The following is a 25,335-nucleotide window of genomic DNA, read 5'->3' on the forward strand; positions in this document are numbered from 1 at the left end:
TCAATCTCACATGCTTGATTATTCTAAGGAGTGTGTATCTCCCTTGGATTATTGTTCCCCTTATAAACATGTCTATATTACTTAGCTAAAAATTAAGCCACGGGGGTGAGTTCATCTACAGATTTCCAGGTTTGAAAGGTGGCTTCAGTTTACAAATATCTTATCTCTTAAAACTAAACTAAAAACATTTTGAACCTTACCTGGTAGATCTTGGCATCTCTCATCAGTTTTTCTACAGGATACTCAGTATTAAATCCATTGCCTCCAAAAATCTGTACAGCATCAGAAGCCAACTGATTTGCAATATCACCAGCATATGCCTTTGCAATAGAGGCAAAATAGGTGTTTCTACGGCCGTTATCAACCTCCCAAGCTGCTCTTTGGTAACTCAGTCTAGCTAGTTCAACTTTCATTGCCATTTCAGCCAGCATAAAAGATATTGCTTGGTGCTAGAATTAAAAGGATAAAAAGAGAATGGGTAAGGAAGGCATCCTGGTGGCATAATGATTAAGCATTCAACTGGTAACTGTTTAAGGTTGGCAGTCAGGACCCACCCAGTGGGTCCAAAGGAGAAAGAGCCGCATCTGCAAAGATCACGGCAAAGACAACACTATGAGGCACCTCTATTCTGAGGGCACCCAACCGCTCAGCTACTGACCAAAAGGCTGGCGGTTAGAATCCACTCCGAGGCACCTTAGAAGGCCCGCTGAGCTCCTTCACAAAGATCACAGACACAGAAAACCCTAGGGATCATGTTTCTATGACGACACACATGGAATCACCAAGAATTTGAATTGAACTGGATGATGGCAACTGACAATATACAGTAAAGGTACAGCTTTGGGGGGGGAGGGGGGATGGGGGGGCACGCTTAACAAAGTTTGTGGGAAAATTCCATTACCTTCTAATTCAAGTTTTCCAGAATTTTTGAAGTTCTTTCACATTCATGGCAAAAAAGAATATAGAGCAAAATGTTCACTTTGATTATCTTTAGGTAATAAGATTATGGACGAAGATTACTGACCCTTGCAAAACACAGGTTTGAACTACACAGGCCCACTTACATGTGGATTTTATTCCTCCTGGTATTAGTGTGGTGAGCTCAAGTGTTCCAAGTACCCACTAAAAGTGCTCTGATATGCTAATCATCTCGAAGAGCAGTTCACCTCTCCAGCTAGGCAGGGGAGGTTAGCAGCTACCGGACAAACTGCTCACTTGGAAATGATGGCATCACACAGCATTTTAAGCCAACATTCACAACATTTAGCTTGCTGCAAAAGCAGTGGATCCACACAGCTCAAAGGAGAAGCATATATATATATATAATCATTTTATTAGGGGCTCATACAACTCTTATCACAATCCATACACACATCAATTGTGTAAAGCGCATTTGTACATTCATTTTCTCTCCACTTAAACCCCCGGTATTAGGTCCTCATTTTTCCCCTCCCTCCCCGCTCTCCCCTCCCTCATAAGCCCTTGATAGTTTATAAATTGGTATTTTGTTATATCTTGCCCTGTCCGATGTCTCTCATTACCCACTTTTCTGTTGTCCGTCCCCCAAGGAGGAGGTCACATATAGTTCCTTGTAACCGGTTCCCTCTTTCCTACCCACTCTCCCTCTACCCTCCCTGTTTCGTAACTCATACCACTGGTCCTGTAGGGCTCATCTTCCCTGGATTCCCTGGATTTTCAGTTCCTATCTGTACCAGTGTACATCCTCTGGTCTAGCCAGAATTGCAAGGTCGAATTTGAGTCATGGTAGTGGGAGCGGGGAGGAAACATTTAGGAACTAGAGGAAGGTTGCATTTTTCATCATTGTTGCATCGCACCTGACTGGCTCATCTCCTCCCCGAGACCCCTCTGCAAGGGGATCTCCAGTGGCCTACTCATGGGCTTTGGGTCTCCACTCCGCACTCCCCCCATTATTCACTATGGTAAGATTTTTTGTTCTGATGATGCCTTATACCTGATCCCTTCGACACCTCGTGGTTGCATATCTTTATATTTTTTTACATAATCTAAATTACCTTACAATTATCATGGTACAATGGCCCTTCTACATTACAACAATAGAATAATGTACTGATAATTAATAAAGTCTCTTAGGCATTCAGATGGAATACAAAGATGACTAGAAAGGGCTTAACAGATTCGGCAACATCACAATTGGTTTTAAAGACGAAGAAGCTATAAAACCATAAAATCTATGACCAGTGGACAGATTAATATGAATCAAAGTTACAAAACATTAACAGCTGAGTGGTTCAATTTTATATATTTACTATATTTAATAACTAAGAAACAAACTTGTTCACACTGCTTCAGAAGGTGAAAAGTTGTTTTGAGCTTGATAGGCTAATTTGATCTTAAGAGAAATCATAATTAACAAAGGTGAATAACTGCTATGGGCAACTGGGAGAGTAATTTCCACTTTTACTTCTACTTCTCTGAATTGTGCCTATTTTCCCAAGGCAAGATTATGTAAAATATATTTTTATTTAGTTTTTTTCACTTTATTTTTTGAATATGAAGGTAGGTAAAATTGTATTTCCACTACAGCTCTAGTTCAAACATATTTGGTTATATTCTAAACAAACGTGTTTAAACAGGTCTCTGTCATCAGTGGGAGGCAACCGACATGTTCTTTCAGTAAAACATTTTGTCTTGGTTTCATAAGTGTCTTAAGAAAAAAAAAAAGGCCCAAGGAAAACAGTAGCTTCCTAGGGGATCTGTTAGGCTAGTTAAATTCAACTTTGGGGGGTTGAGGCGGGGGGAGACACGAGATTTTAAAGGGGGCGTCTTGAAAGACTTCCTCAAAGGACACTGCATGATCACAAGAACTTAAATATGAAATTTGAAACTACACTGGTGAGAAAAAAGTCAGGAAAGTACTGTTGAGGAATTTTTTTCTATCAGGACAATGAACCTATTCATTTGTGGAAGGTAAAAGGGCTATCCTCAGATGATTCTGTTGGAAACTCTTACTCCATCCACCCTACAACCCCGATTTTGAAAATTCAGATTTATACTGTTCCTAAACCTCAAAGAACATTAAAAGGAACACTATTTAATCCCTCAAGGATGCCAAGACTACATTTTGACATGGTATAGATCAAAGACCACAGAATTCTTCATGAAAGGGTTAGAGAAAGAAATATCAACTTCAGAAGTAGATATACTTAGACGGTCACATGTCAGGAAACAATAGCTTCACATTCTGATGGTTTTGCTTATTATTACAGGTTTCTATGATTTGGTATCAATATATATATATTTTTAACTTAACCCTGTATTTTTCAATAGTTTTACTGGCACATGTTCTACATATCATACATTTTAATAGTTCAATCACATCAAGACGAGTTGTACAATCATCACCACAGTTGATTTTAGAACAGTCTCTTCTTTCTTGTACTCATTTTTCTTAGCTCCCCATTTCTTCCCAACCTCCCTTGTCACACCTCCAAGAAACCATTTATCCAGTCACTGTTTCTATGTACAAAAACAAAGAAAACAACAACAAAATCTAACAATAGCAAAGTCAAACAGAAAAACTTCAATAGAAAAAACGGTACAAACATTAAAACTAGAACTTTAAAATATGTCAAAAGGGAGATAAAATGATAAGGTGTTTAATTTTAACCTAATTGTATCTGCAATAATCCACTTTCCAATGCACGCTGCACATTCCTAGTCTATAACCAGACAAGATTCAGCAGAGGTTCAATCAACATTTCGTTTAAACTAAAACAACTTTTAATTGGGTCAAAAGGGAGACCAAATAAGATAATTACACTTTAACTTAACTACATCTACCATATGACTTTACAATGTTCTCTGTCTGATAACAAAGCTATTCACATCCCTTCACTATGGTCAGAGGTTAACCTTGTATTTAAATAGAATTGCTATGGATTGGGTATAAATGAACTATAAAAGTAAATAAAATGGTTAAGGAAGAAAATAATAATAAATCAAGAGGTTATGTTTGCAAGTCTTACGGGAAATTAAGTGAAGATTTTAAGGAGGCATTCAAAAATCCAAACATGCAACTCAAGGAAGAGAGATGTCAGGGTGAGATATACTCGATAATCATCACCATATGTTTTGTGTATTCAGTGCCACAGAATCATCTAAGGTCACTTAGTCACAAAGTCACTTTCACAATTCCTACTTTACAGACACAGCAGGGTTTTGGGGTTTATGGAATCCTATCAATAAATTAATTTGAAAATGTAGGCTGTCAGTATTTTTTTTTTGGTAATCAGGAGGGAAACAAATCATTAATACCAATCAAAGGCAAAAAAAAGTATTCTGAGTTTTACACAAGACTACAGTTTTTCTATACTTAAAAAGAGTCTTGTAACATATCATCACTGGCTATGATTCCTATGGGACAAGATTCCCCTGATGGGGGAGTTAAAGTTAAAAAATAGCCTTTGGAATGTTAAGCTGCTATAGTACTTGATAAGCAAACCAAAAGCTAATCTCTACGATGCTTCTATAGCCCACTGAAACAATAAAAACTGCTACAGATAAGTTCATTAAAAAGTAAGAGGAAATAAGTATGGCTATTTGCAGAAACAATATACTAAAAAAATTGACAGCATGACAACTTAAGACAACGGGAAATTTTTATTTCAGAATGCATTATTTTTAACTATAATTAAGGGGATAAAAGGAAAACCACATCGAGAAACCATACAACTATGCTAGAAAATACATGGAACTGTAAAATAACATTCACTCCATTACCAGGGTCTTGCATGAAAATATAGCAAAATAACAATCATACATACCAGTTCTGACTGACTTAAAATTTGACTTACAAACACACTTAGAAATGAATTAGATCCCGGGGATTGCCTGAGCTTCCGATACAGGGTGGTTTGGAGAATTAGATAATATATTTTACATGATTATTGAAGCATCAGGTACACAACAGTCACTCAGTGAAACCTCAATGATCTTTGCTTCAGCATAATTAACAATGTTATTGAGGGACCAGTAGTTTGTGGAAGAGTTTAAAGAAAATCTATACTTGAATTCCATCCTGATAGACCACCTTATTTTCTTGTTAACAGGGCAGACATTTAATTTGTAGTTAAAATAATTTCCAAGAACAGGACCTGGTGTCACTTAACATTTCTGTGAAATGAGATATTGTGTGACTGGATTTTATGTAATCACCATATTATTGATAGAGGTTCAAAATTTGTAGAAAAAAAATCCATGATCTTTTTTTTAATCTCTGTTTTTCCACTAACTTTTTGAAACCCCTTGTAAATAAGAAAGAGATGCACATGGTGGTCACTGAGACCCATGATGTCATCACCTGCACTTGTCTGAGGGACTGTAAGAAAACTGGCTCCTTCATTGCCTGTTCTATATGGTCAATGCCCCACTCATACCTTCCCTACTTGGCCTGCACACTCTATTAAGCCAGTCAGTGTTCTTGCTCCTCCCACCACCACAGGCTGGATCGCCTGGGCCACCACTGTGGGAGGAGCCATGTTCTTGAGCCCAGGTACCATGGGCATGGCTTCAGAGGCACACCTTTCAGCAACTCTGGCAGTACCTGTGCAGTTCCTGCCTGACAGTAGGACAGGAAGCCACAGATAGGCTGGGGAACTGGTCCTCTGCCACAGACATCATTTTAAAATCCCATTTCCCATGAACTTTTGCAAGCATCCTTATGCAGGCATACCTCAGAGATATTGAGTTTGGTTCCAGATCACTACAATAAAGTGAATAAAGCCTGTCATAATTTTTGTTTGTTTGTTTGCCAGCGTATACAAGTTATGCTTATATTAGACTGTAGTCTATTACTTATGCAATAGTCTAATACTTATGCAATCAAAATGTGACAGAGACATTTAGTGATCACATGCTGTTGAAAAAAAAGCTACCAATACACTTGTACAACACGACACTGTCACAAAGCTTCAATGTGTAAAAAAACACATTGTCTGTGAAGCACAATCACATGAGGTATGCCTGCACTTAGCAGAGTGTGTCCTCTGCAGTCCAATCTCCCACCACGATTTCTGAATTCTATTATAACCGTATGGGACCACAGATAGATAGATGTATATGCAGTCAAATCTTGCTTGAACAGACATTAAATGACACACACCTATATTTGGATGAAAAAGGTGTCTTTACATTTGAACAAAGCAAGCGCAGTATTTAAATTACCTCCACAAGCTGCTTTCCAAAAGTTTTCCTCTCCAGGGCATACTTAGTAGCTTCATCCAGAGCTCTCTGTGCTAGTCCAACAGCACCAGCTGCCACCTACATTTGAACATTTCACAAACGACAGATATTTAAAACCACATCTCATGTTGTCTTTAGAACATACAGTATGTGGCTACAAAGACAGCCAACAACTTAAAAGGCAACGAGAAAATGTGTGGGTGCAAGCAAACACTTAAATTTATATTATTTATGAATTAAAAACTAATGGAAAACATTTGTGCAAATCTTTTTTTTAATAAATCATTATATTGGGGGCTCTTACAGCAATCCATACACCAAATGTATCAAGTACATTTGTACATATGTTGACATCATTATTTTCAAAACATTTTCTTTCTACTTGAGCCCTTGGTATCAGCTCCTCATTTTTCCCTCCCTCCTCGTGAACCCTTGATAAATTATTATTATTTCTATGTTACACTGTCCGCTGTCTCCCTTTATCCACATTTCTGTTGTTCGTCAATCATTGTAATCAGTTTCCTCTATCTCCCCCTCATCTTCCCCCTCCCCTCCTGGTATCACTCCTCCCATTAATGTTCCTGAGGGTTTATCTGTCCTGGATTCTGTGTGTGTAGAGCTCTTATCTGTGCCAGTGTCCATGCTCTGGTCTAGGCGGATTGCAAGGTCTAGGCTCTAATCTTAAAGATGGTTTTATTCTCTGTTAACATGGAAAAGTTTACTAGGAAGAATAGTCTTGAGGCATGAGGGAAAAGGAAACAAATACATGTCAACAAAAATGACTAAATTTACTAGAAATTAATAATAAATTCCTATTTGTTGAAATGGCTCACAAAAACATGGTCAACATAGAGAGTTGCAGAGTCTCAAACACCCAGAAAGGTAATACCTCTCTACTTCTAATAAACGCAGCATACATTTAGAAAGAAACTGACAAAAATATAAATATAGCAAGCACACCATAGTATAATTGCTATTATTTAATGTAATAAATAAAAAGATCTTATAAAGATTATCAACTCAGATTACTTACTGGAGGTCTGGTTTTATCAAAAGCCCCCATTGCAATCTTGAAACCAGCTCCTTCGCCAATTAAAACATTTTCTTTAGGTACTCTCACATCTTCAAAGACAATTCCTCTTGTATCTGAACACCGTTGTCCCATATTTAATTCCTAACAAGAAAAGCATTCATTCTAAGGAACATTTTTCTGAGCTAGCAACCATTTTTATCTTTAAACATTTTTTTTGTATGTATGTGATTTCTGTAATTGTCTAAAACAGGAGTTGACAAGCCATAAAAAAACATCTGTTTTTGTTTTTAAAAATTTTAAGGAACGCAGCTACACTTATTTAAATTTTGGCCGTGGCTTCTTACTTGTTACAATGGCAGAACTGAATAGCTGTGACAGAGACCGTATGTCTAGCAAAGCCTAAAATATTTATAATTTGGACATTTACAGGTTTGTCTACCCCTGGTCTAAAATAATGCTTTATAAACTTTGAGACTAATAGTAACCAAAAGGTCTACAAACATGAATATTTATAAAGACAAATGTCCTAACGTTTTAAGGCTGGCTTTTTAAGGAACATTTAGCAAAACAGTCTGATCACTATGGTCTAGCTTGAAATACCATGCTGTCTGTAATAGGATATCTACATACCTAAAAGGAAGTCCAGTTAATAAAACTATTATTTAAATCCACCAATCAGTAAAGCTTGTGATGAAGGAAATAAAGAATTCTACCAAATTCTTCACTCTAAACCTGATCATATACGATAATTACTGGAGACTGGGATGCAAAGGTTGGAAGCAAACATGAAGGAGCAGCAGTTGGAAAATATAACCTGGGTAACAGAAACAAAGTTGGACATTGCATAATACCACTGTTGCAAGACAAACGACTTCTTCATTGCAAATACCCTTTAAAAACAACATACATGAAGACTAGATACATGGACTTTGCCAGGTGGAATACACAGGGATCAAACGGATCCATCTGTGGTATGAGATGATGGAGAAATTCGGTATCATCCAGGGGTCAACTGTGAACAGATCAATTGTTAACATGCAAGCTGAGGCTGAAGCTGGAGAAAATTAAAAGAAGTTCATGAGAGCCCAAATATGACCTTGAGTACATCCCACCTGAATTTAGAGACCATCTCAAGAACAGATTTGACACAGCTGTGGGTTGACATCAAGTGTATTATACCTGAAGCAAAATGTTATTAAGAAGGCAGGGGAAAAAAGACCAAAGTGGATGTCAAAAGAAACCCTGAAATTTGCTCTCGAGCCTAGAGTAGCTCAACAAACAGAAGAAAGTGTGTAAAACCTGTATAGAAACTTTCAAAGGGCATCTTGAAAAGACAAAGTTGAGGTTATAAGAAAATTTGCAAATACCCGGAGTTAGTAAATAAAAGAATATATTCAGCATACATCAAGTTGAAGAAAAAAATGAAAAAATTCAGCCTCAAGTTGTAATACTGAAGGATTCCATGGGCAAAGTATTGAATGATGCAGGAAACACCAAAAGAAGATGTAAAGAATACACAGGTCTCTGCACCTAAAAGTATGGATTGACTTTCAACCATTTCAATTAGCAGCATATGTTCAAGAACTAATAGTACTGCAATTGGCAGTCCAAGCTGAATTAGAACTTCTAAGAGCTTCTTAGCTTTAAAACAAGTATCAAGAAAACAATACCATCTGTGTTAGTCTGTGTAGACTAGATAAAAAAATTCACAGACACTCATATGTGAATAAAAAAGAGGTTTACATACAACAGCAACTGACTGTTGAGAAAACATCACAGCCCAGTCCAGATCAAGTCCATAAATCTGATATTAGCCCATATGTCCAATACCAATCTATAAAGTCCACCTCAGACTCACAAAACACATGCAATGACGCCGAATGCAGGAAGATCACAGGCCAGTGGCTTGGAAGTCCTGTGAATCCAGTGGCGTTGTAAGCCTCTCAGCACTCACCAGGGATGCCATCAGGCTGGTTCATGTGGCTTCTCCTCAGGGATGTCTCACAGGGAGTTAGCCTTGTCAGTAGAGAGTGTCCAAGGGAGTCAGCCGAGAGACAGAGAGAGAGAGAGAGAGAGAGAGAGGGAGAGGGGTATCTCCTGCCTCCAAGGAGAAAAATACAGGAGTTCCCAAAATTCTCAGGAGAAGGCCATACCCACACAGAGGCTTCATTCACTATGATTTGATTGACAGACTAGACTCCACCCCTTAACTCTTAACCCTCTCAAATCCCAAATTGATACCAGATTATGTAACTACCACACCATCTACAATAGCCATACAAAAGATTAAATACTTCTAACTAGAGAAACAAAGATTTGTAAAAAGCAAAATACAGAACACTAGTATAAGAAACCTACATAAATAGGAGAGCACACCATATTCATGGATCTCTAAAAAAAACAAAAAGCCAAACTCACTGCCACTGAGTCAGTGCTGACACACAGTGACCCTATAGGACCCTAATCTAAGAAAAGTTAAGTACTTATGATGTGGCCCTGTTTGGTAATTCCCTTCAAGAAATAATCACTGAAGATCTGGGTGCTAAAGAATGGTGAGGAAATCAGATGGTTCCTAGCTAGCAGAAAGAAATAACATCTGGGGTCTTAAAGCAAGCAGCTATCCAAGAGATGTGTCAGGTAAATCCACATATAGAAGCAGCATACCAGCCTGTGTGACCCAAGGATTTTTCATTTACTCTATGATTGGAGGAGGGAATTGAATTAGAGTTTAAATTCTGAGCATCTTGTTGGCAGGGTATAGCACAGTGGGTTACCTGTTGGGCTACTAACATGGTCAGCAGTTCAAAACCACCAGTCTCAGAGGCTTATCCTCATTAAGAGTTTATATCAAAAACCCACAGGGACCCCATCCTACAGGGTCACAGTGAGTCAGAATTGACTCAGTGAAAGCTGAGTTTTGAATAGATGACAGTGAAAGCCCCAAATCCATTTACAGAGTCCCCATGTGGATTAAGTCTCCAAAATATGTGAATAGTCTTCCCCTCAGAGTATATTGCAAAGTGGATTACTTCCATTCCATTGACCAGTCTAGGGAGGGACAATCTCCACCAGGGGCTTACCTGGATGAGTTCTTGATGGGGATCACATGGTCATGAGCCATGCTCTGGCTGCCTTGAGGAAGCCCCTGGACCAATAGTGTAAGCTCTCCTGTCTTACATAATGCCTACGTCCCATCATAGCCCTGATCCCAATCCAGGAGTCCCAATGGTGATTTTTTAAACTGATCTGCTGCCAACTATGTTTATACGAGTCTTCTTTGACCTCCCATGTCCTTTTAAAATCTATGTATCCCAGCAAACCACTGGACACCTTGTGCTAATGGATGCCAGCAAACCACTGTATACCTTGTGCTAATGGTTTCCCCATCCAGATGATATGAATGACTCTAGTTGTCTTTATCTTTATCCTATTTAAGATTTAAGAAATGTTCTCTGTTAGGCAGAAACGGGAGTTGGTGGGGCAAGCAAGTGGAAAAATACCCTGGGCAAGTGAGAAACACTCCAAAGGTGTTGCAAAAAACCAAGCCTCGCCCTCCCCTTCGGTAACCATCCAAATCCAGATGCAGTAGGCTAACTACTGCAGATAACATTGATGCTTAGTTCTGGCTTTGCAGACAGCCAAATATCGCAATGGAAAATTCCCTAGCTACTCCCTCCCCAAGATCCAGACTATAAAACTCTTCACCTTTCAACCAGACAGCGCGACTTCTCAGGTCCCGTATAGGGACCCGTGAACCTCACCCAGGAGCACTGAAATAAACCTTTAAAACTATTTTCTGTCTTTGCCCTTTTTCTTTCGCCAAAATTACCTTACATTATATATATATAAAATGTCTAGCCTCTTAAATTGTGAAGGAATACATTTCTGTTTGTTAAAGCCATCTACTTGTGGTATTTCTGATTCAGCAGCACGAGATAACTAAAGGCAATGCCTGCGTAATTATTACCATTATTTACTGAATCACATAAGAAGTTGCAGACATTGGGACCTTTTTCCTTAGGGGGAAAATTTTTATATCTCATTTTTTTACTATGCATAGTATAAGGCAGGGGGGAGAGGCACATAGCTGTAAAATAGTTCTTTAATTTATTTACTTTAACATTAAGAATCTGCTTGTGTTTGAAAAATTGGGAGATAATAATGTAATGTTTAACCAGAAAGAAACCAACAGTCCTTTATTTTGATTTATACAATTCTATAAAGTTGAAATCTCATTTAGAAACAATGAAAAATGTTTCCTTTTAACTAGTCCCCCAGCTTCATCAAGCCCACATTTAAATGCTTCTTGAATTCATTTCAACCCATTTAATTTCCAAAACACACTTTCAAATCCCTCAAATCTCACCAATTTGTTGTAAAGTGCCCATTTGTTGAAATTAAAGGAGGCTTAAATACAAGATGCCTGCAAACAGTTGGTGGGAAACTTTATTATTTTTGAATTCTAATTTTTCCATAAACTTTTTGAAGCCCCCACATATCATCTATCTTCCTTACTACAAAATAAACACATCTCAAGGGCAGAGAATTTTATCTGTTTTGATTCATATATTATTCCTAGCACCTAGAATACTGTTTAGCATATAGTATGCATTCAGTAATAAATGTTTGTTGAATGAGAGTTTGGTTTTTTTAAGTGAGGAAATTGAGTAGGAAGAACACAGGAGTTAAAAAAGCAAGATAAAAGTCAGGAATATATTTCCCATCAAAAAAAGTGTAAGGTGTTAGCTCTTTTTCACACTTTCCAGAAGTGGGCCACAACTTGACTCTATTTTCCCAACCATCCCTAGAAAAGATACATGGCCTGTTATAGAAATAAAAACAAAATGATTGCCTGAAAAAAGCATAGGTATTCTCACTGACTCAGTATTTACATTTTGCTTTATGTCAAATCTCATTGATTTGTACATTGCAGTGCATCCTTACTATATACTCTTCAGAAGACAATGCAGCATAATATACCTACTCTTCACGTAGCCACACAGTTAATTGACAAACACTGTCACTGAGAATCAGCATTCTACTAAAAGGGAATATCAGATGAGATCACAAAATGACAATGACAACATCTTACATAACTGCCAACTCTACCTCCAACTATGCAAGCTCAACAAATCACTGTGCTTGGATCTTAGTTTCAATATTCAGTGAAGAGACTAAAGTAAATGTCTAGGCGATCTTCCATCTTTACACTTGTATGATTTAGAAAACTGTCAATATACTTGAACAACATGTTTCCAGGACACACTGTGAGATTTTGGTGGCCTTTGAATGAAACAAGATTGTACAAATATACTTGTGCAATTCAAACTAGCCTTTCTAGTTTAAGCTACTACAATGTAATCTAACATCTGACCAGGTAATCAGTGCTTCGAACATCCTGTTTTATCTAATCAGCTCTGACAGTGTGACTTTAGTTGTGACAGAATAAATTATAGCCTAGTTCTGTGCCATCTTTAGTATATACAATGGTATGTTTGAGCCAATTACTTTAGAAATGCTGTCAATCCACTTAAGGTTTTCTTTTCTTTTTACATTGATTTTCTACTTCAGTTCATTAAACATAACAAGCTTTTCTGGAAATTGGCCTTTTTATGACGTGTCCAAAGTAAATGAGCAGAAGTTTTGTCATCCTCACTTCTAAGCAGCATTTTAAGGATGTAGTAGGGGGTACCCCCCAAATCCTGAAAGTGCACTGGACGGAGTAGAGCTTAAATAGTCCACATTTTCCCCATAGGTGAGCATCTAGCAACTTGCTCTTAGTGCACTCAGTGGTGTTGCCTGGGAAGGTTCTCTCTGGTCACAGTGTATTTTTTCATAAAAGCAGTTTCGCTGGAACCTCGTTTTTAGTGGTGGCCAAATTAAAAGAACAGCATGTGGCTGTGGAATTTTGTTTTCTGCTCAGGGAAAAATGCGGCAGAAACTGTTGTGATGTTGAACACACCTCACGAGCTAGGGGAAAACTCAAGTGTATAAGTAGTTTTCTCATTTCAAAATAGGTGAAATGTTGATTTATGACAAACTTAGTTCTGGATGTCCGCCAAGTTCCCGAAGGGACAAAAATGTCAGCTTGTCTGATGATGTGCTGTTGCCAGGGTAATCCTGCTCCGCACGAGGAATGGCAGGTTCAGACATTTGGGGTATGTGCTTGGCTGAGGAGCCAATGGGGCAAAGCTACCATCTGTGGGATTACCACTGAACACCTCTCAGTCAGCATCCCGCCCAGGAGCAACCATAAGGCAGTGCTGCGGAGCCTCGGTTGACCTCAGGTAGCCAGTGCCCCGCCGTCCAGCCGGTGGGACACGCTCACATCCAGCTTGAGGAGCCTCGCAAGCAGGTCCCCAGGGTCCGGTGCAGAGTGCCTTTCTAGGAAACGGGGTGCGGAAAAAGGCGGCCGCCCCTTCGCCCATCACACACCGCAAGTTTGTGGGGAGCCTGGTGCTAGCTAAACTATTCATAGACGACACGCTTCTCGGTCGGGATTTCCTACGTAGCAGAGCAGCTCCCTAGCTGCGATCTACTGAAAGACAGCCCTCCTCGACACAAGGGTTTGTAAATGAAAATATAGGAAAAAAGTTTAATAACAGAAAATAAAAGAATAAAAATTTATTTTTAAATGTCGACTTGTAAGTGCATTTGGAGTCTGTCCCACCAGGTCAGACTGTTAACCAAACTTCCTATTTGGAGGTTCTGAAAAGATTACATGACAGTGTGCAACGAAAAATAGCCTGATTTGTGGCAGACTGGAGATAGGTTTTATCACCATGACAATGTATCTGCTCATGCAGCCATCTCAGTGTGCCAGTTTTTGGCAAAAGACAGCATGCCTCTCTTGCCCCATGCACCCGACCTTGCTCCTTTTTGAAAAGGGGCATTGAAGGACAGCAATTTCATGGCACAGAAGAGGTGAAGAAAAAACAGGGAGGTGCTGACAGACATCCATACAGAGGAGTGTAAAAATTGTTTCCAAGATTGGAATCACCGATTTGGCAAATGTATTTAGTGTAATGGAGAGTATTTTGAAGGTGATATAGCTGTTTTGTAAAAAATTTAAATACACAGCTTTGAAAAATAATTCCGTTTTTTACTGGGAGGGTGGGTTGGAAAGGGAGAACCTATTACAAGGATCTACATGCAACCTCCTCCCTGGGGGACGGACAACAGAAAAGTGGGTGAAGGGAGATGTCGGACAGGGCAAGATATGACAAATTAATGATTTATAAATTATCAAGGGTTCATGAGGGAGGGGGGAGTAGGGGAGGAAGGGGAAAAATGAGGAGCTGATGCCAGGTGCTTAAGTGGAGAGCAAATGTTTTGAGAATGATGAGGGCAATGAATGTACAAATGTGCTTTACACAATTGATGTATGTATGGATTGTGATAAGAGTTGTATGAGCCCCTAATAAAACAATTTTAAAAATTCCATTTTTTCTGGGTACCCCCTTATATATGTATTTTTGTGGGCATATCTGTATGTACATATGTTTGCATGTGCTAAATATATACCCATATACACAGTAATGCCCATAAGAGTCAGCTACAGATACTTTTAAAACATTTCCCAACATTGTGTGGGATTTTTGAGGGACGGCTCAGGACCATAGTCTCATGGGACAAGCAGGTCAACTGGCATAGCAAGTTCCGAAAGATAAAGCTCTATACCCTAGTTTGGCAAGCTTATGACTTTATGAGTAGCTACTTCAGATATAGCTAGTAGTTTCTTCACATCTGGAGTAGAGGAAGGACGGGAACCTTCAGTAATGACTACTACTACTGAAGGAAACCAAAGACTCATAGAAAAAATTAGCCCCACGTGCCACAGCCTAAGACCAGAAGAACTAAGGGGACTTGGTTACAAACATCAACCATTCCCATCAAGAATGCAATAGAAGGACCCAGTTAGAATGAGAGAAAAATGTACAACAAAATTCCAATTCATAAAACAAACCACAACCCCCCCAGACTTAATGAACTGATAGAGGCCAGAGAAACTCCCAAGACGATTGCCCTAAAATACTGTTTTAACTTGGAACTGAAGCTACTCCAGCAGGTCTTTGTTCAGCCAAATAGATTGATCTATAAAAGAAACAATAACAGCCTTGAGGAATGTGTTCCTTCAAACACGGACTACAGGAGATTTGACCGTTAACATTTACACAAAAGCAAAAATGAAAAGGCAAAGGCAGGCAGGGAAACTGGATGGATGGAAATGATAAGAGAAATGAAGCATTAGAGATGGTAATCAGTGTCACAGAATAATGTGTGTATGGACTATGAATAGGAAACTAATTTGCTGTGTAAACTTTGACCTTAAAAAAAAAAAGTAAACAGAAGAAAAAAAGAAGGGTTTGTGGTAGTAACATGGAGTCCCTGAGTGGTACAAAGGGTTAAGTGCTTAGTTGCTAGCCAGAACGTTAGAAGTCCAAGTCCACTTGTGTCTCAAAAGGAAGTTCACAGCCTTGAAAACCTAACACTCATCCAAGTTACAACAAATGGCTTCTAAACAACTGAAACAGCATAGGAAGATGAAATGTCAGAAAGGGAAAGAAATGAAATCGCTAGTTGGCTTCTTGAACAACGGCCTCCATTGCCAGGAGACCAGAAAAACTGGATGGTGTCTGGCTACCATGACCGCCTGTTTTGATAAAAAATTCCATAAATGATCAAAAATGAGCACATACACAACAGAAATAAAAATTCTCTCAGATTCCAAACTTTTAGGAGGTGTGGAAGTACCCCTCAAATTTATTGCTGAGAGCAATTGAATGAACCCCTAAAATTTATTGTTCTGAGAGCAATTTGAAAGTGCTTAAACCTTGAAACTAAGCTACAGATATCCCCTGAAATAATTTTTAAAACTGAAGAATAGGGGGTGTGGGGGCAAAAAAATCTCCCCCAAAAACTGAAGAATAAGTCATAAACGTCTACCTCGAGCACTGTGCTTTTAATAGCTATCTTTATGGCATCCAATCAAGAAGAGCAGTTCAAAAGATTACACAGCAAACTCAAGGGCAGGGACTTTAGGCTAATGGAAAAGCACTCTGGGAAAGAACGACTGCGCAATTTGAAGAACGTAATCAGTGTCACTGAATTAACACTAGATGTAGAAACTGCTATGTTGGTCAATATTCTTTATAAATTCTCAACAATAACATGAATGCAACACATTAAAAATTTAATAGTATATATGAATTTCCATAAAGGGCTATGTCTTATGCTTTTTTTCTACCTTTATAACCACAGACTTTTAAAATGTTACTAATAAATACACATATTCATGAACAAACACAAAATAATGGGCATTTTATCTCTTCCAGTTGGTGACCAGATTTCTAAATTTCTTGGCCTAGATGAGGAAGCACTTTCAAGCACTGCAATCATTTGCTCAATCATCTCAACAGGAACCATCCAGTACCTCTCTCAGAATCCCCCCTTGCCTTAGACACAGGTATCATTTAGCTATTAACAAGCTTAAAAAAAACAAACAAACAACCCCCCAAAACACCAAGATTTCTTTGTTTGAAAACATTTTTATAGTGCTAAAATTGACTATTCTTTTTTTAAATCTTAAATCATTCTTTGTTAACTCTCACTAAGACTATTTTATGACTTCATTTTTCTGTTCTAGATTGTCAAGTTTTAAACTCTTTTGCCTTTTGTTTACTTTAAATGCAATTGTTAAACATAGAGAAATGCATTTAGATATAATTCTTTTGAAATATGTGAAATCAATTTTTCTTAAAATGTTCTTGCCTTTCCACATCCCAGTGAGGTTCTTTGACTCTCTAGCACTGTACATGCACAGGTGAATGCGTACCGGTGTTCGTGTGAGTGCTGTGTTGTATGACTTTGGATAATCAATTTACTTTGTAATGCTTTAATGATAAAATGGATGAAATGCCATTTAACGTACACAAAAAGTGGCTATGAGGATATGAAAGGTATAAAACACACTATTAACAACAAAAATAGTAGGAAAGCCCTTTGAAATATTTAAGGTTCTATTATTGGGCAGGTCATAAAAGTATGATAGTTTGATTTTAGCTTCAACTTAACAGTTATAAGAATTCTCCACAGACTGATTTTATGAAAGGCTACCTTTGAAATAATGACCTGAAATAATTATTCTAAACTTAAAACCTTCAGCAAACATGGCTTTATTTTCACTCCAACTTGATATAATCAAAATACTTTCAATAAAGGAAACAAGAATAGCAATTTTCAAATTTAAGAGTAAAATTAAAATTGAACACTTACTTACTAAAAGAAACACACACACACACACACACACACACACACACACACACACAAAGTTTACCTTTCTTCCAATATGGATTCCTGGAGTATCAGCTTCCACAATAAATCCAGTAAAGGCTTTACTAGCAGGAGTCTTAGGATTTGGATCAGAACGGGCCAATAAAAAATACCTAGTATGCACACAAATAAGATGATTATGATAATAGTATCAGCAGATATAACATACGGTGACTGCTCTTAGTTAATAAATTCAACAATCCCAAATTATTATTACCCCTAGTTTTAGAGAGACTAATCAGAGAGGTTTAAAAACTTGCCCAAGTTTTATACCTAGGCTATGGCAGAGCAAGTAGTCCAACCTAGGTATACCTGTGAATTACTCTGGTATTCAACTTTTTGGTAGAAAGAGTGTAAGTCAAAATTCCTTGTATCAAGATAATGTAATAAAAGAATGTGCATGTTGAAACCAGAAATTTTCTTCCCCCAAACTAGTTTTATGCAAGACAGAGTTATCTGGGAAAGGAGAACAAAGAAAGCTGCTTATAAAAATGGTATTTGCTAGTTTTCCTCCAGAGAGATTCTGACATGAAAAACAAATGGAGGGAAAACTGTGAAGCACTTTTGTAATTCTAATCCAAGCTTTAAATAGCCAGGTCCAGCCAGAATGCACCTTAGAAATGAGGATGGTGAGGCTTTCGCTCATGTACGTTAGATATGTTATAGAAGAGACCAGTCCCTGGAAAAGGGCATCACGCTTGGTAAACTAGAGGTCAGAGAAAAAAGAAGACTCACGATGAGACGGACTGCCAGTGACTGCTACTGTGGACTCAAGCCTGTAACTGTGAGGATGGCACAGAGCCAGGTAGGGTTTTGCTCTGTTGTACATAGGGTCTCTATGAATTGGAACCAACTTCACGGCAGATAACACAGTTTACCTAAGTAAAATTCTGTCTTCATCTAGGAGTTAAGGTCACTTCTGTTCAATGCTTACAATATGAAAGAGTGCTTACTAGTGTCTTTCTTTGTCCCTCAGACTCAGACCAAGAGTTTCAATGAAGTGCTAGTGTAGGTGGTGGGAAGTTACAGATACTAGGGCAGATAGCTAAGGCTGCCATCAACCAAATTCAATCAGAGCAGGTACTTGTTTTTTACATATCAAATTTCTAAGAATTAATTTGAAGCAGTTCAGAGCTTTAAAGGCTTTTAAAAATTCACTTAATTTTTCCCCACATAATTTCTTATGTATCTTCCAGTTCTATAAACATGTTGGTGGTCAGAGGTGAAACTGCATCAGTTCTGACTCAAAGACGCTTTGTACAACAGGACAAAACACCGTCTCACTTCGTTTTTTAAAATAATTTTATTTGGGACTCTTACAACTCATCACAATCCACACATCGATTGTGTCAAGCACATTTGTTGCCATTGTCATTTTCAAAATGTTTTCTTTCTACTTGAGGCCTTGATAACAGAGTCTCATTTTTCCCCACCCTACCTCCCTCATGAACCCTTGATAATTTATAAATTAGTATTGCTTTTTCATGTCTTACACTGACTGATGTCTTCCTTCACCCACTTTCTGTTGTCCATGACCCTGGGAGGGGGTTATATGTAGATCATTGTGATCGGTTCCCCCTTTCTCCCCAGCACCTTTCCCTTTCCCTTCCCCTCCTGGTATCACTACTTTCAATATTGGTCCTGAAGGGTTTATCTGTCCTGGATTCACTGTGTTTCCAGCTCTTACCTGTACCCATGTACATGCTCTGGTCTAAACGGATTTGTAAGGTAGAATTAGGGTCATGATAGTTGGGGAGGAGGAAGCATTAAAAAACTAGAGGAAAGTTGTATGGCCGCGTGTTTATCTTCAAGCCTTTAAGACACCAGATGCTGCTATATCTTTTGATAGCCGGGCAACATCACCTTTCTTCCCCACATTTGCTTATGCACCCACGTTGTCTTCAGCGGTTGTGTCAGGAAGGTATCATGGAATACCAGGTTAATAGAACAAAGTGTTCTTGCATTGAGGGAGTACTTGAGTAGAGGCCCAATCTCTGTCAGCTATCTTAATATTAAACCCATAAAAATATGTACATAGATCTATTTTCCTATCGTTATATATAAATATATATACATATGTACATGCCTGTATTTAGACCTCTATAAATGCCCTTTGCCTTCTAGTTCTTTCTTCTATTTCCTTTTACTTTCTTCTTGTCCAACTATCATGCTCAGCCTTCATTAGGGTTTCAGTAATTCCTCTTAGTTATATTGCCCTTGATCAAGCTCTACCAGGTGTCCTACACCTTCCTTGCCATCGATTTTAGATCACTTGTTGTTCCCCTGTCCCTGGGTTTGTTAACACTCACTTCCTTTCCCCCATCTCACCCTCTCCTGTGTCCCCCCAGAACCGTCGGTCCCTTGATTTTCTCCTCTGGATTGTTTATCTTACCTATCTTATCTAGATAGACATGCAGAGACAATAATATGCACAAAAACAAGATAGAGCAAAACAAAGCAACAAAAGAAAAGAAAACAACAACAACAACAAAACCCAACGACAAAAAAAGAAAAGCCTATAAATAGTTTCAGGTCTGTTTGTTGACCTTTAGGAGTGTTTTCCGGTCGCATCTGGACCATTTCACTTCTAAGGAACATTCTGGCGGTACTTCTTCCATCACAGATATATTTGTTCTCTTGGCAGTCAATGGCATTTTCCATTCTTCACTACCACCACAATTCAATGCATCAATATTTATCTGTTCTTACACAATCAATGTTCAGTTTCACATGCATATGAGGCAACTGAAAATACAATAGATTGGATTAGGTGCACCTCAGTCTTCAAAGTGGTACCTTTGCTCTTCAAGACTTCAAAGACATACATTTCTGGACAGCTCCTTCCATGATCATTGATTTTGAGTTCAAGCAAAAGGAAATCCTTGACAACTCCAATCTTTTCTTTTTGTTATCACGATGTTCTCTATCTGTTCTGTTGTGAGGATTCTGGTCCTTTTCACACTGAGCTCTAATCGATACCAAGGCTACAGTCCTTGATATTCATCAGCAAATGTTTCAAGTTCTTCTCTCCGTCATCAAGCATGGTTTGTCGTCTGCATAAAGCAGCTTGTTACTAAGTCTTTCTACAACCCTGAAACTTTCATACAGTCCTGCTTTGAAGATTATTACTCAACATATAGATTAAGTACCACAATTGCAACTATCTAAGAATAAAGAGCAACGAAACCCTGAATATAAGATAATTAAGAGGTAATATACAGAGAAGTGGCAAACAACATACCAATTAGCTTTTCCTCCATTAGTTATCCACATCTTCTGACCATTAATAATATACTCATCTCCTTTCTTTTCTGCTTTGGTACTTAAACCAGCTACATCAGAGCCTGCTCCAGGTTCTGTTACACAATAGGCCTTAAAATATGAACACAAGAGAAAATATTACATGCTAGTTGTTAAATTACAAAGGTTTGAAAAAGTATTTTATTTTTTAAAACAGTATTTAAAGAATTTTAAACTAACCTAAAAATAATCTTACAGAACCAAATAACTTGGTAAAATGTAATACAGTTAAGACAATGAAATTAGATGCAGGCTATCAATAAGCCAAGTCAAAAATTAAAATGTTAGATAAGCTCAACCAAATTAAATTTAACTTTACATACTCTCATTCATTAAAGCATTTACTATCTACTAAGTACCTGATTATGACCCATAAGACAGAGAAGCAGTGATGACAGATCTCGTATCCCCCAGATCGTCACAATGCAACAATGGATACAAGCATTTTATTCATATCTGTGTGAAAGGTATGCATACAAAAGGGGCTTATGAATTCAGCTTAGCTTCAGAGTGACAGGAAAAGTTTCCCAGAGAGAATGATGATTAAATTAAGTCTCAAAATGGATGAGAAGTTCTTTGGGGAGAAACGGAGAGAATGATGTGTATTCTACGTGGAAGTAATAGCACAGGCAATGACACCAATAAAAGAGGAGAATATCCTTAGCATGTAAATTCTGTATCTATATAAACAAGAATGGTTGAAAATGAGTCTGGAACTAAAAGAGGAGAGATGATAAAGATATCTTTGTATCACAATAACCAAACTCATTACCATCGAGTCAATGCTGACTCATAGAGATCCCCCTGTGATTTTCCTAGACTATAACGGTTTATAGGAGAGTAGAAAGCCCAGTGTTTCTCAGAGCTGCTGGTGGTTTCAAACTGCATACCAAGCAGAACGCAGTCCAATATGCAACCATTACACTACCAGGACTCCTTCTTAGAACACAATCAGAAGTTAAAAGAGCTGCGTTAAATTCTTAAACAGGAATGACAAGATACAAGTAATGAATTAAGGGGTTGGAAGACATATATTTAGGTAATTTGACTGTGAATATTTAAAATAAATTTCCTTTGCTTTAAGGTACTTAACAGTCCAAATGAAAAAGAAACCTTAGCAATGAATCTTAATTCATAATAAGGGTATAGAAGAACATTAACATGACTGCTTGAGAGAGGAGTCAAGATTGTGTCCAGGTAGAATCTCCCACCCGGCACTCCTGTTGCTAGACCAGAAAATTAAGAGGTAAGGAGGCCAATACTGGGAGGCTGGGTGCTAAAACTAGATTCAGTGTACTAAAGTCTGTTTCAGACCTCCCTCTGATTTTCACAACACGAAGCAACTCGAACACACACTGAAATGCTCTAAGCTCACTGCATTTGTCAGGGCTCAGCTAACCCCTTACCAGGTACAGCAGGATGGCATCTGCCATCCCTTCCTGCACCCAAAATACACGCTGCAGCGAGCAAGTAATTTCCCCAGGCTGTTGTCTAAAAGTGGTCATAATCACAGGCTTGCAGAGAGCCACGAGAGCTAGGCACAAGACCTCACAGCGGAGCTCCCGTCTCTGCTATCCTCCCTGCTCCAGCAGTCCAGGAAAAGAGTGACTACATCGGCCATCCCTTTCCCCCTCCCTAGCTCCACGCCTGCCAGTGTGGGTAACGATAGATAATTAGATAATAATTTGCAGCAATTGAAGAGCTGTGGGGAGATTTACCTGTGACAGAACAGAGTTCCCCAAAGCACAACTGGCAGTGTCATGCAGGATAAAGACTGGAGTGACACGGGAATGTAGCCAGGGTCGAGAATTCAGTTCTAGACAGCCCCAAACCCACTCCACTACTACAGTCCCCTTCCCCAGGGGATACCACGGCACAGCCCCGATAACAGGGCACCCCACAAGCCCGTTATATAAAGGGGGTAATTTTTTATTTTTAAACAAAGGGGAAAAAAAAGCTTTCAATTCTAGGACATATGGGCGAATATCAGACTTATAGGCTTGGACTGGACTTGGTTGGGATTCTTTCTTAATGTATAATTACCCTTTATACAAAACTCTTATACACATGAGTTTCTATGAATTTGTTTCTCTAGTCTACCTGGACACCCTTGAATAGCAATAGAAGACAAATAATAAAAATCAGGGCAGAGTTAAATGAGACAAGAGAACAATGCAAAAAAAAAAATCAATGCAGCAAACAGCTGGTTCTTTTCTAATGAATTCAACAACATGGAAGATATGGACAAACACTTGGAAAAACAATCCTTCCCTGTTGGGAGCTGCTCTGAAAGCAGAGGTCTGTTCGTTCAAATGTGGACATGCAGACACAGCTCTCTCACGGTCAGATTGTCTCTCTCACAGTCAGATTGACTTTTGTGCTTTAATGTTATTGAAAATATTAGGTGCTTAGCCTTGGAAAAAATATTTGCCAGACAAACAAGTTGAAGACTTTCATAAGAATGCTTTGTTTGACATTCCCGCTAACAGTGTATAAAAGCTTGCTAGAAAATAAACTTGGGGCTGCAGTCCTGAATTGCAGTCCTCCTGATCCCAGCTCTTTTGTGTCTGTCTTTTCTTAGTCCTCACCCCCTCAATCGAGTCCCCGTTGCTCTGCTGACGGGCTCCGGCACTTCCCTAGATTATCACAGAAAGAAAGAGGTCAAGGACCTCAACAGACCCATAGTAAAAGAAGAACTGGATATGGTTACCATAAAATGAGCAACGTAAAAAGCTCCCAAGCCAGATGGCTGCACAGGAGAATTCTACCAAGCATTCAGGGAAGAACTGGCACTGATCCTCCACAAATTATTCCAGAGCATAGAAAAAGAGGGCAAACTTCCAAACTCATTCTATGAAGCCCGTATAACTTTGACACCCAAATAAGGCAAGGATCCCACAGGAATAGAGAAGCATAGACTGATATTTCTAATGAACATAGATGCAAAAATCCGTAACAAAATACTGGCCAATAGAATATGAAAGTATATAAAACATATCATAACTCATGATCAGGTGGGATTCATTTAGGGAAGGTCAAACATCTGAAATTCCGTCAATATTATTCACCATATTGGTAAAAGAATTAACAATCATATAATAATAATCGATAGACCCAGAAAATGCATTTGTAAACATTCAACACCATTTCCTAATTAAGGCACTTCAGAAGATAGGAATGGAAGGAAAATTCTTAAAGTTAATACAAGCTATTTATGAAAAGCCAACAGCCAACATCACAGTCAATGGAGAAAGATGAAAACAATCCCACTGAATAAGGGGACCAGACAAGGATGCCCCTTCTCCCAGAGGTCCTAGCTAACAACAAAAAGGCAGCGGAAAGACATTAAAGGTATCCAACTGGGAGAGGAGGAGGTGAAACTATAGCTATTTTCAGACATGATTCTATACATTGAAAATCTCAAAAGCTCCACAACAGGAGTACTGGCAGTGATAGAGGAATATGGAAGAGTGGTAGAATACAAGATCAACAAACAGAAGTCTACTGGTTTGCTACATACATCGAACAAGACCATAGAAGAGGAGTAAGAAGACAGGTACCCTTCACAATAGCCAAAACAAATAGAAATATCTAGGGATATATTTAACCAAAAAAAGGAAAGACTTATACAAGAAAAACTACAGGCTCCTACTACAGGAAACCAAAAGTGACCTCCACAAATGGAAGAATATCCCACGCTCATGGATTGGAAGACTCAATATAGTAAAGATGTCAATCTTACCCAAGGCATTATGTAAGTTTAATGCTATCGAAATTCAAATACCAATAACCTTCTTCAAAGAATTGGAAAACTGACCACCAATTTCATATGGAGAGTGAATAAGCCCAGAATTAGCAGAGAACTACTTAAGAAAAGGGAAAAATTTGGAGGGCTCACCTTACCTAACTAACTTTAACACCTACTACACAGCCACAGTGGTCAAAACAGCGTGGTACCGGGATAATGACAGATACTCAGACCAATGGAAAAGAACAGAAACCCCAGAAATAAAACCCTCAAGCTCTTCAACAAGGGCCCAAAAACATCAAGTGGGAGGTGGATGCCCTCTTTAACAAGTGGTACTAGAAACAATGGATATCCATGTGTAGAACAATAAAACAAGGTCCTTACCACATCCCACGCACAAGAACAAACTTAAGGTGGATCACAGACCTAGAAGTAAAACCCCACACTATCAGGACCATCAAAGAAGGAATTGGACAGGCCTGAGAACCTTGGCTCAGAGTAGGCTAACTGCAGTAGTGAAGGGTATATACACAGGTGAACCTGAAATGGGTTAAGTGGGATATACTAAGGATAAAACACCTGTGGGTATCAAAAGACTTCACCAAGAGAGTAACAAGGGAACCCACAGACTGGGAGAGGATTTTTAGCAATGACACATCAGACAGGGGCTTTTTATTAAAATCTACAATACCCTCCTAGC

The 25,335-nt window shown here is 38.6% G+C and overlaps 1 protein-coding gene across 1 annotated transcript in view; it reads right to left on the reverse strand.

Annotated features, from left to right (window-relative positions):
- Nucleotides 1-25,335, reverse strand: part of ACADM (acyl-CoA dehydrogenase medium chain) — a 45,221-nt gene that overhangs the window by 2,726 nt on the left and 17,160 nt on the right. Inside the window, exons 7-11 of the mRNA XM_004699325.4 lie at nt 20,829-20,959; nt 17,592-17,700; nt 7,256-7,396; nt 6,205-6,300; nt 201-449 (exon numbers count right to left, since the gene is read on the reverse strand). Of these exons, the coding sequence (XP_004699382.2) occupies nt 201-449; nt 6,205-6,300; nt 7,256-7,396; nt 17,592-17,700; nt 20,829-20,959 (726 nt within the window). The remainder of the gene's footprint in view (nt 1-200; nt 450-6,204; nt 6,301-7,255; nt 7,397-17,591; nt 17,701-20,828; nt 20,960-25,335) is intronic.

This window comes from Echinops telfairi, unplaced genomic scaffold (assembly GCF_000313985.2).
Source record: "Echinops telfairi isolate 266 unplaced genomic scaffold, ASM31398v2 ScPeMD7_443;HRSCAF=831, whole genome shotgun sequence".
Classification (NCBI taxonomy): Eukaryota; Metazoa; Chordata; class Mammalia; order Afrosoricida; family Tenrecidae; genus Echinops; species Echinops telfairi.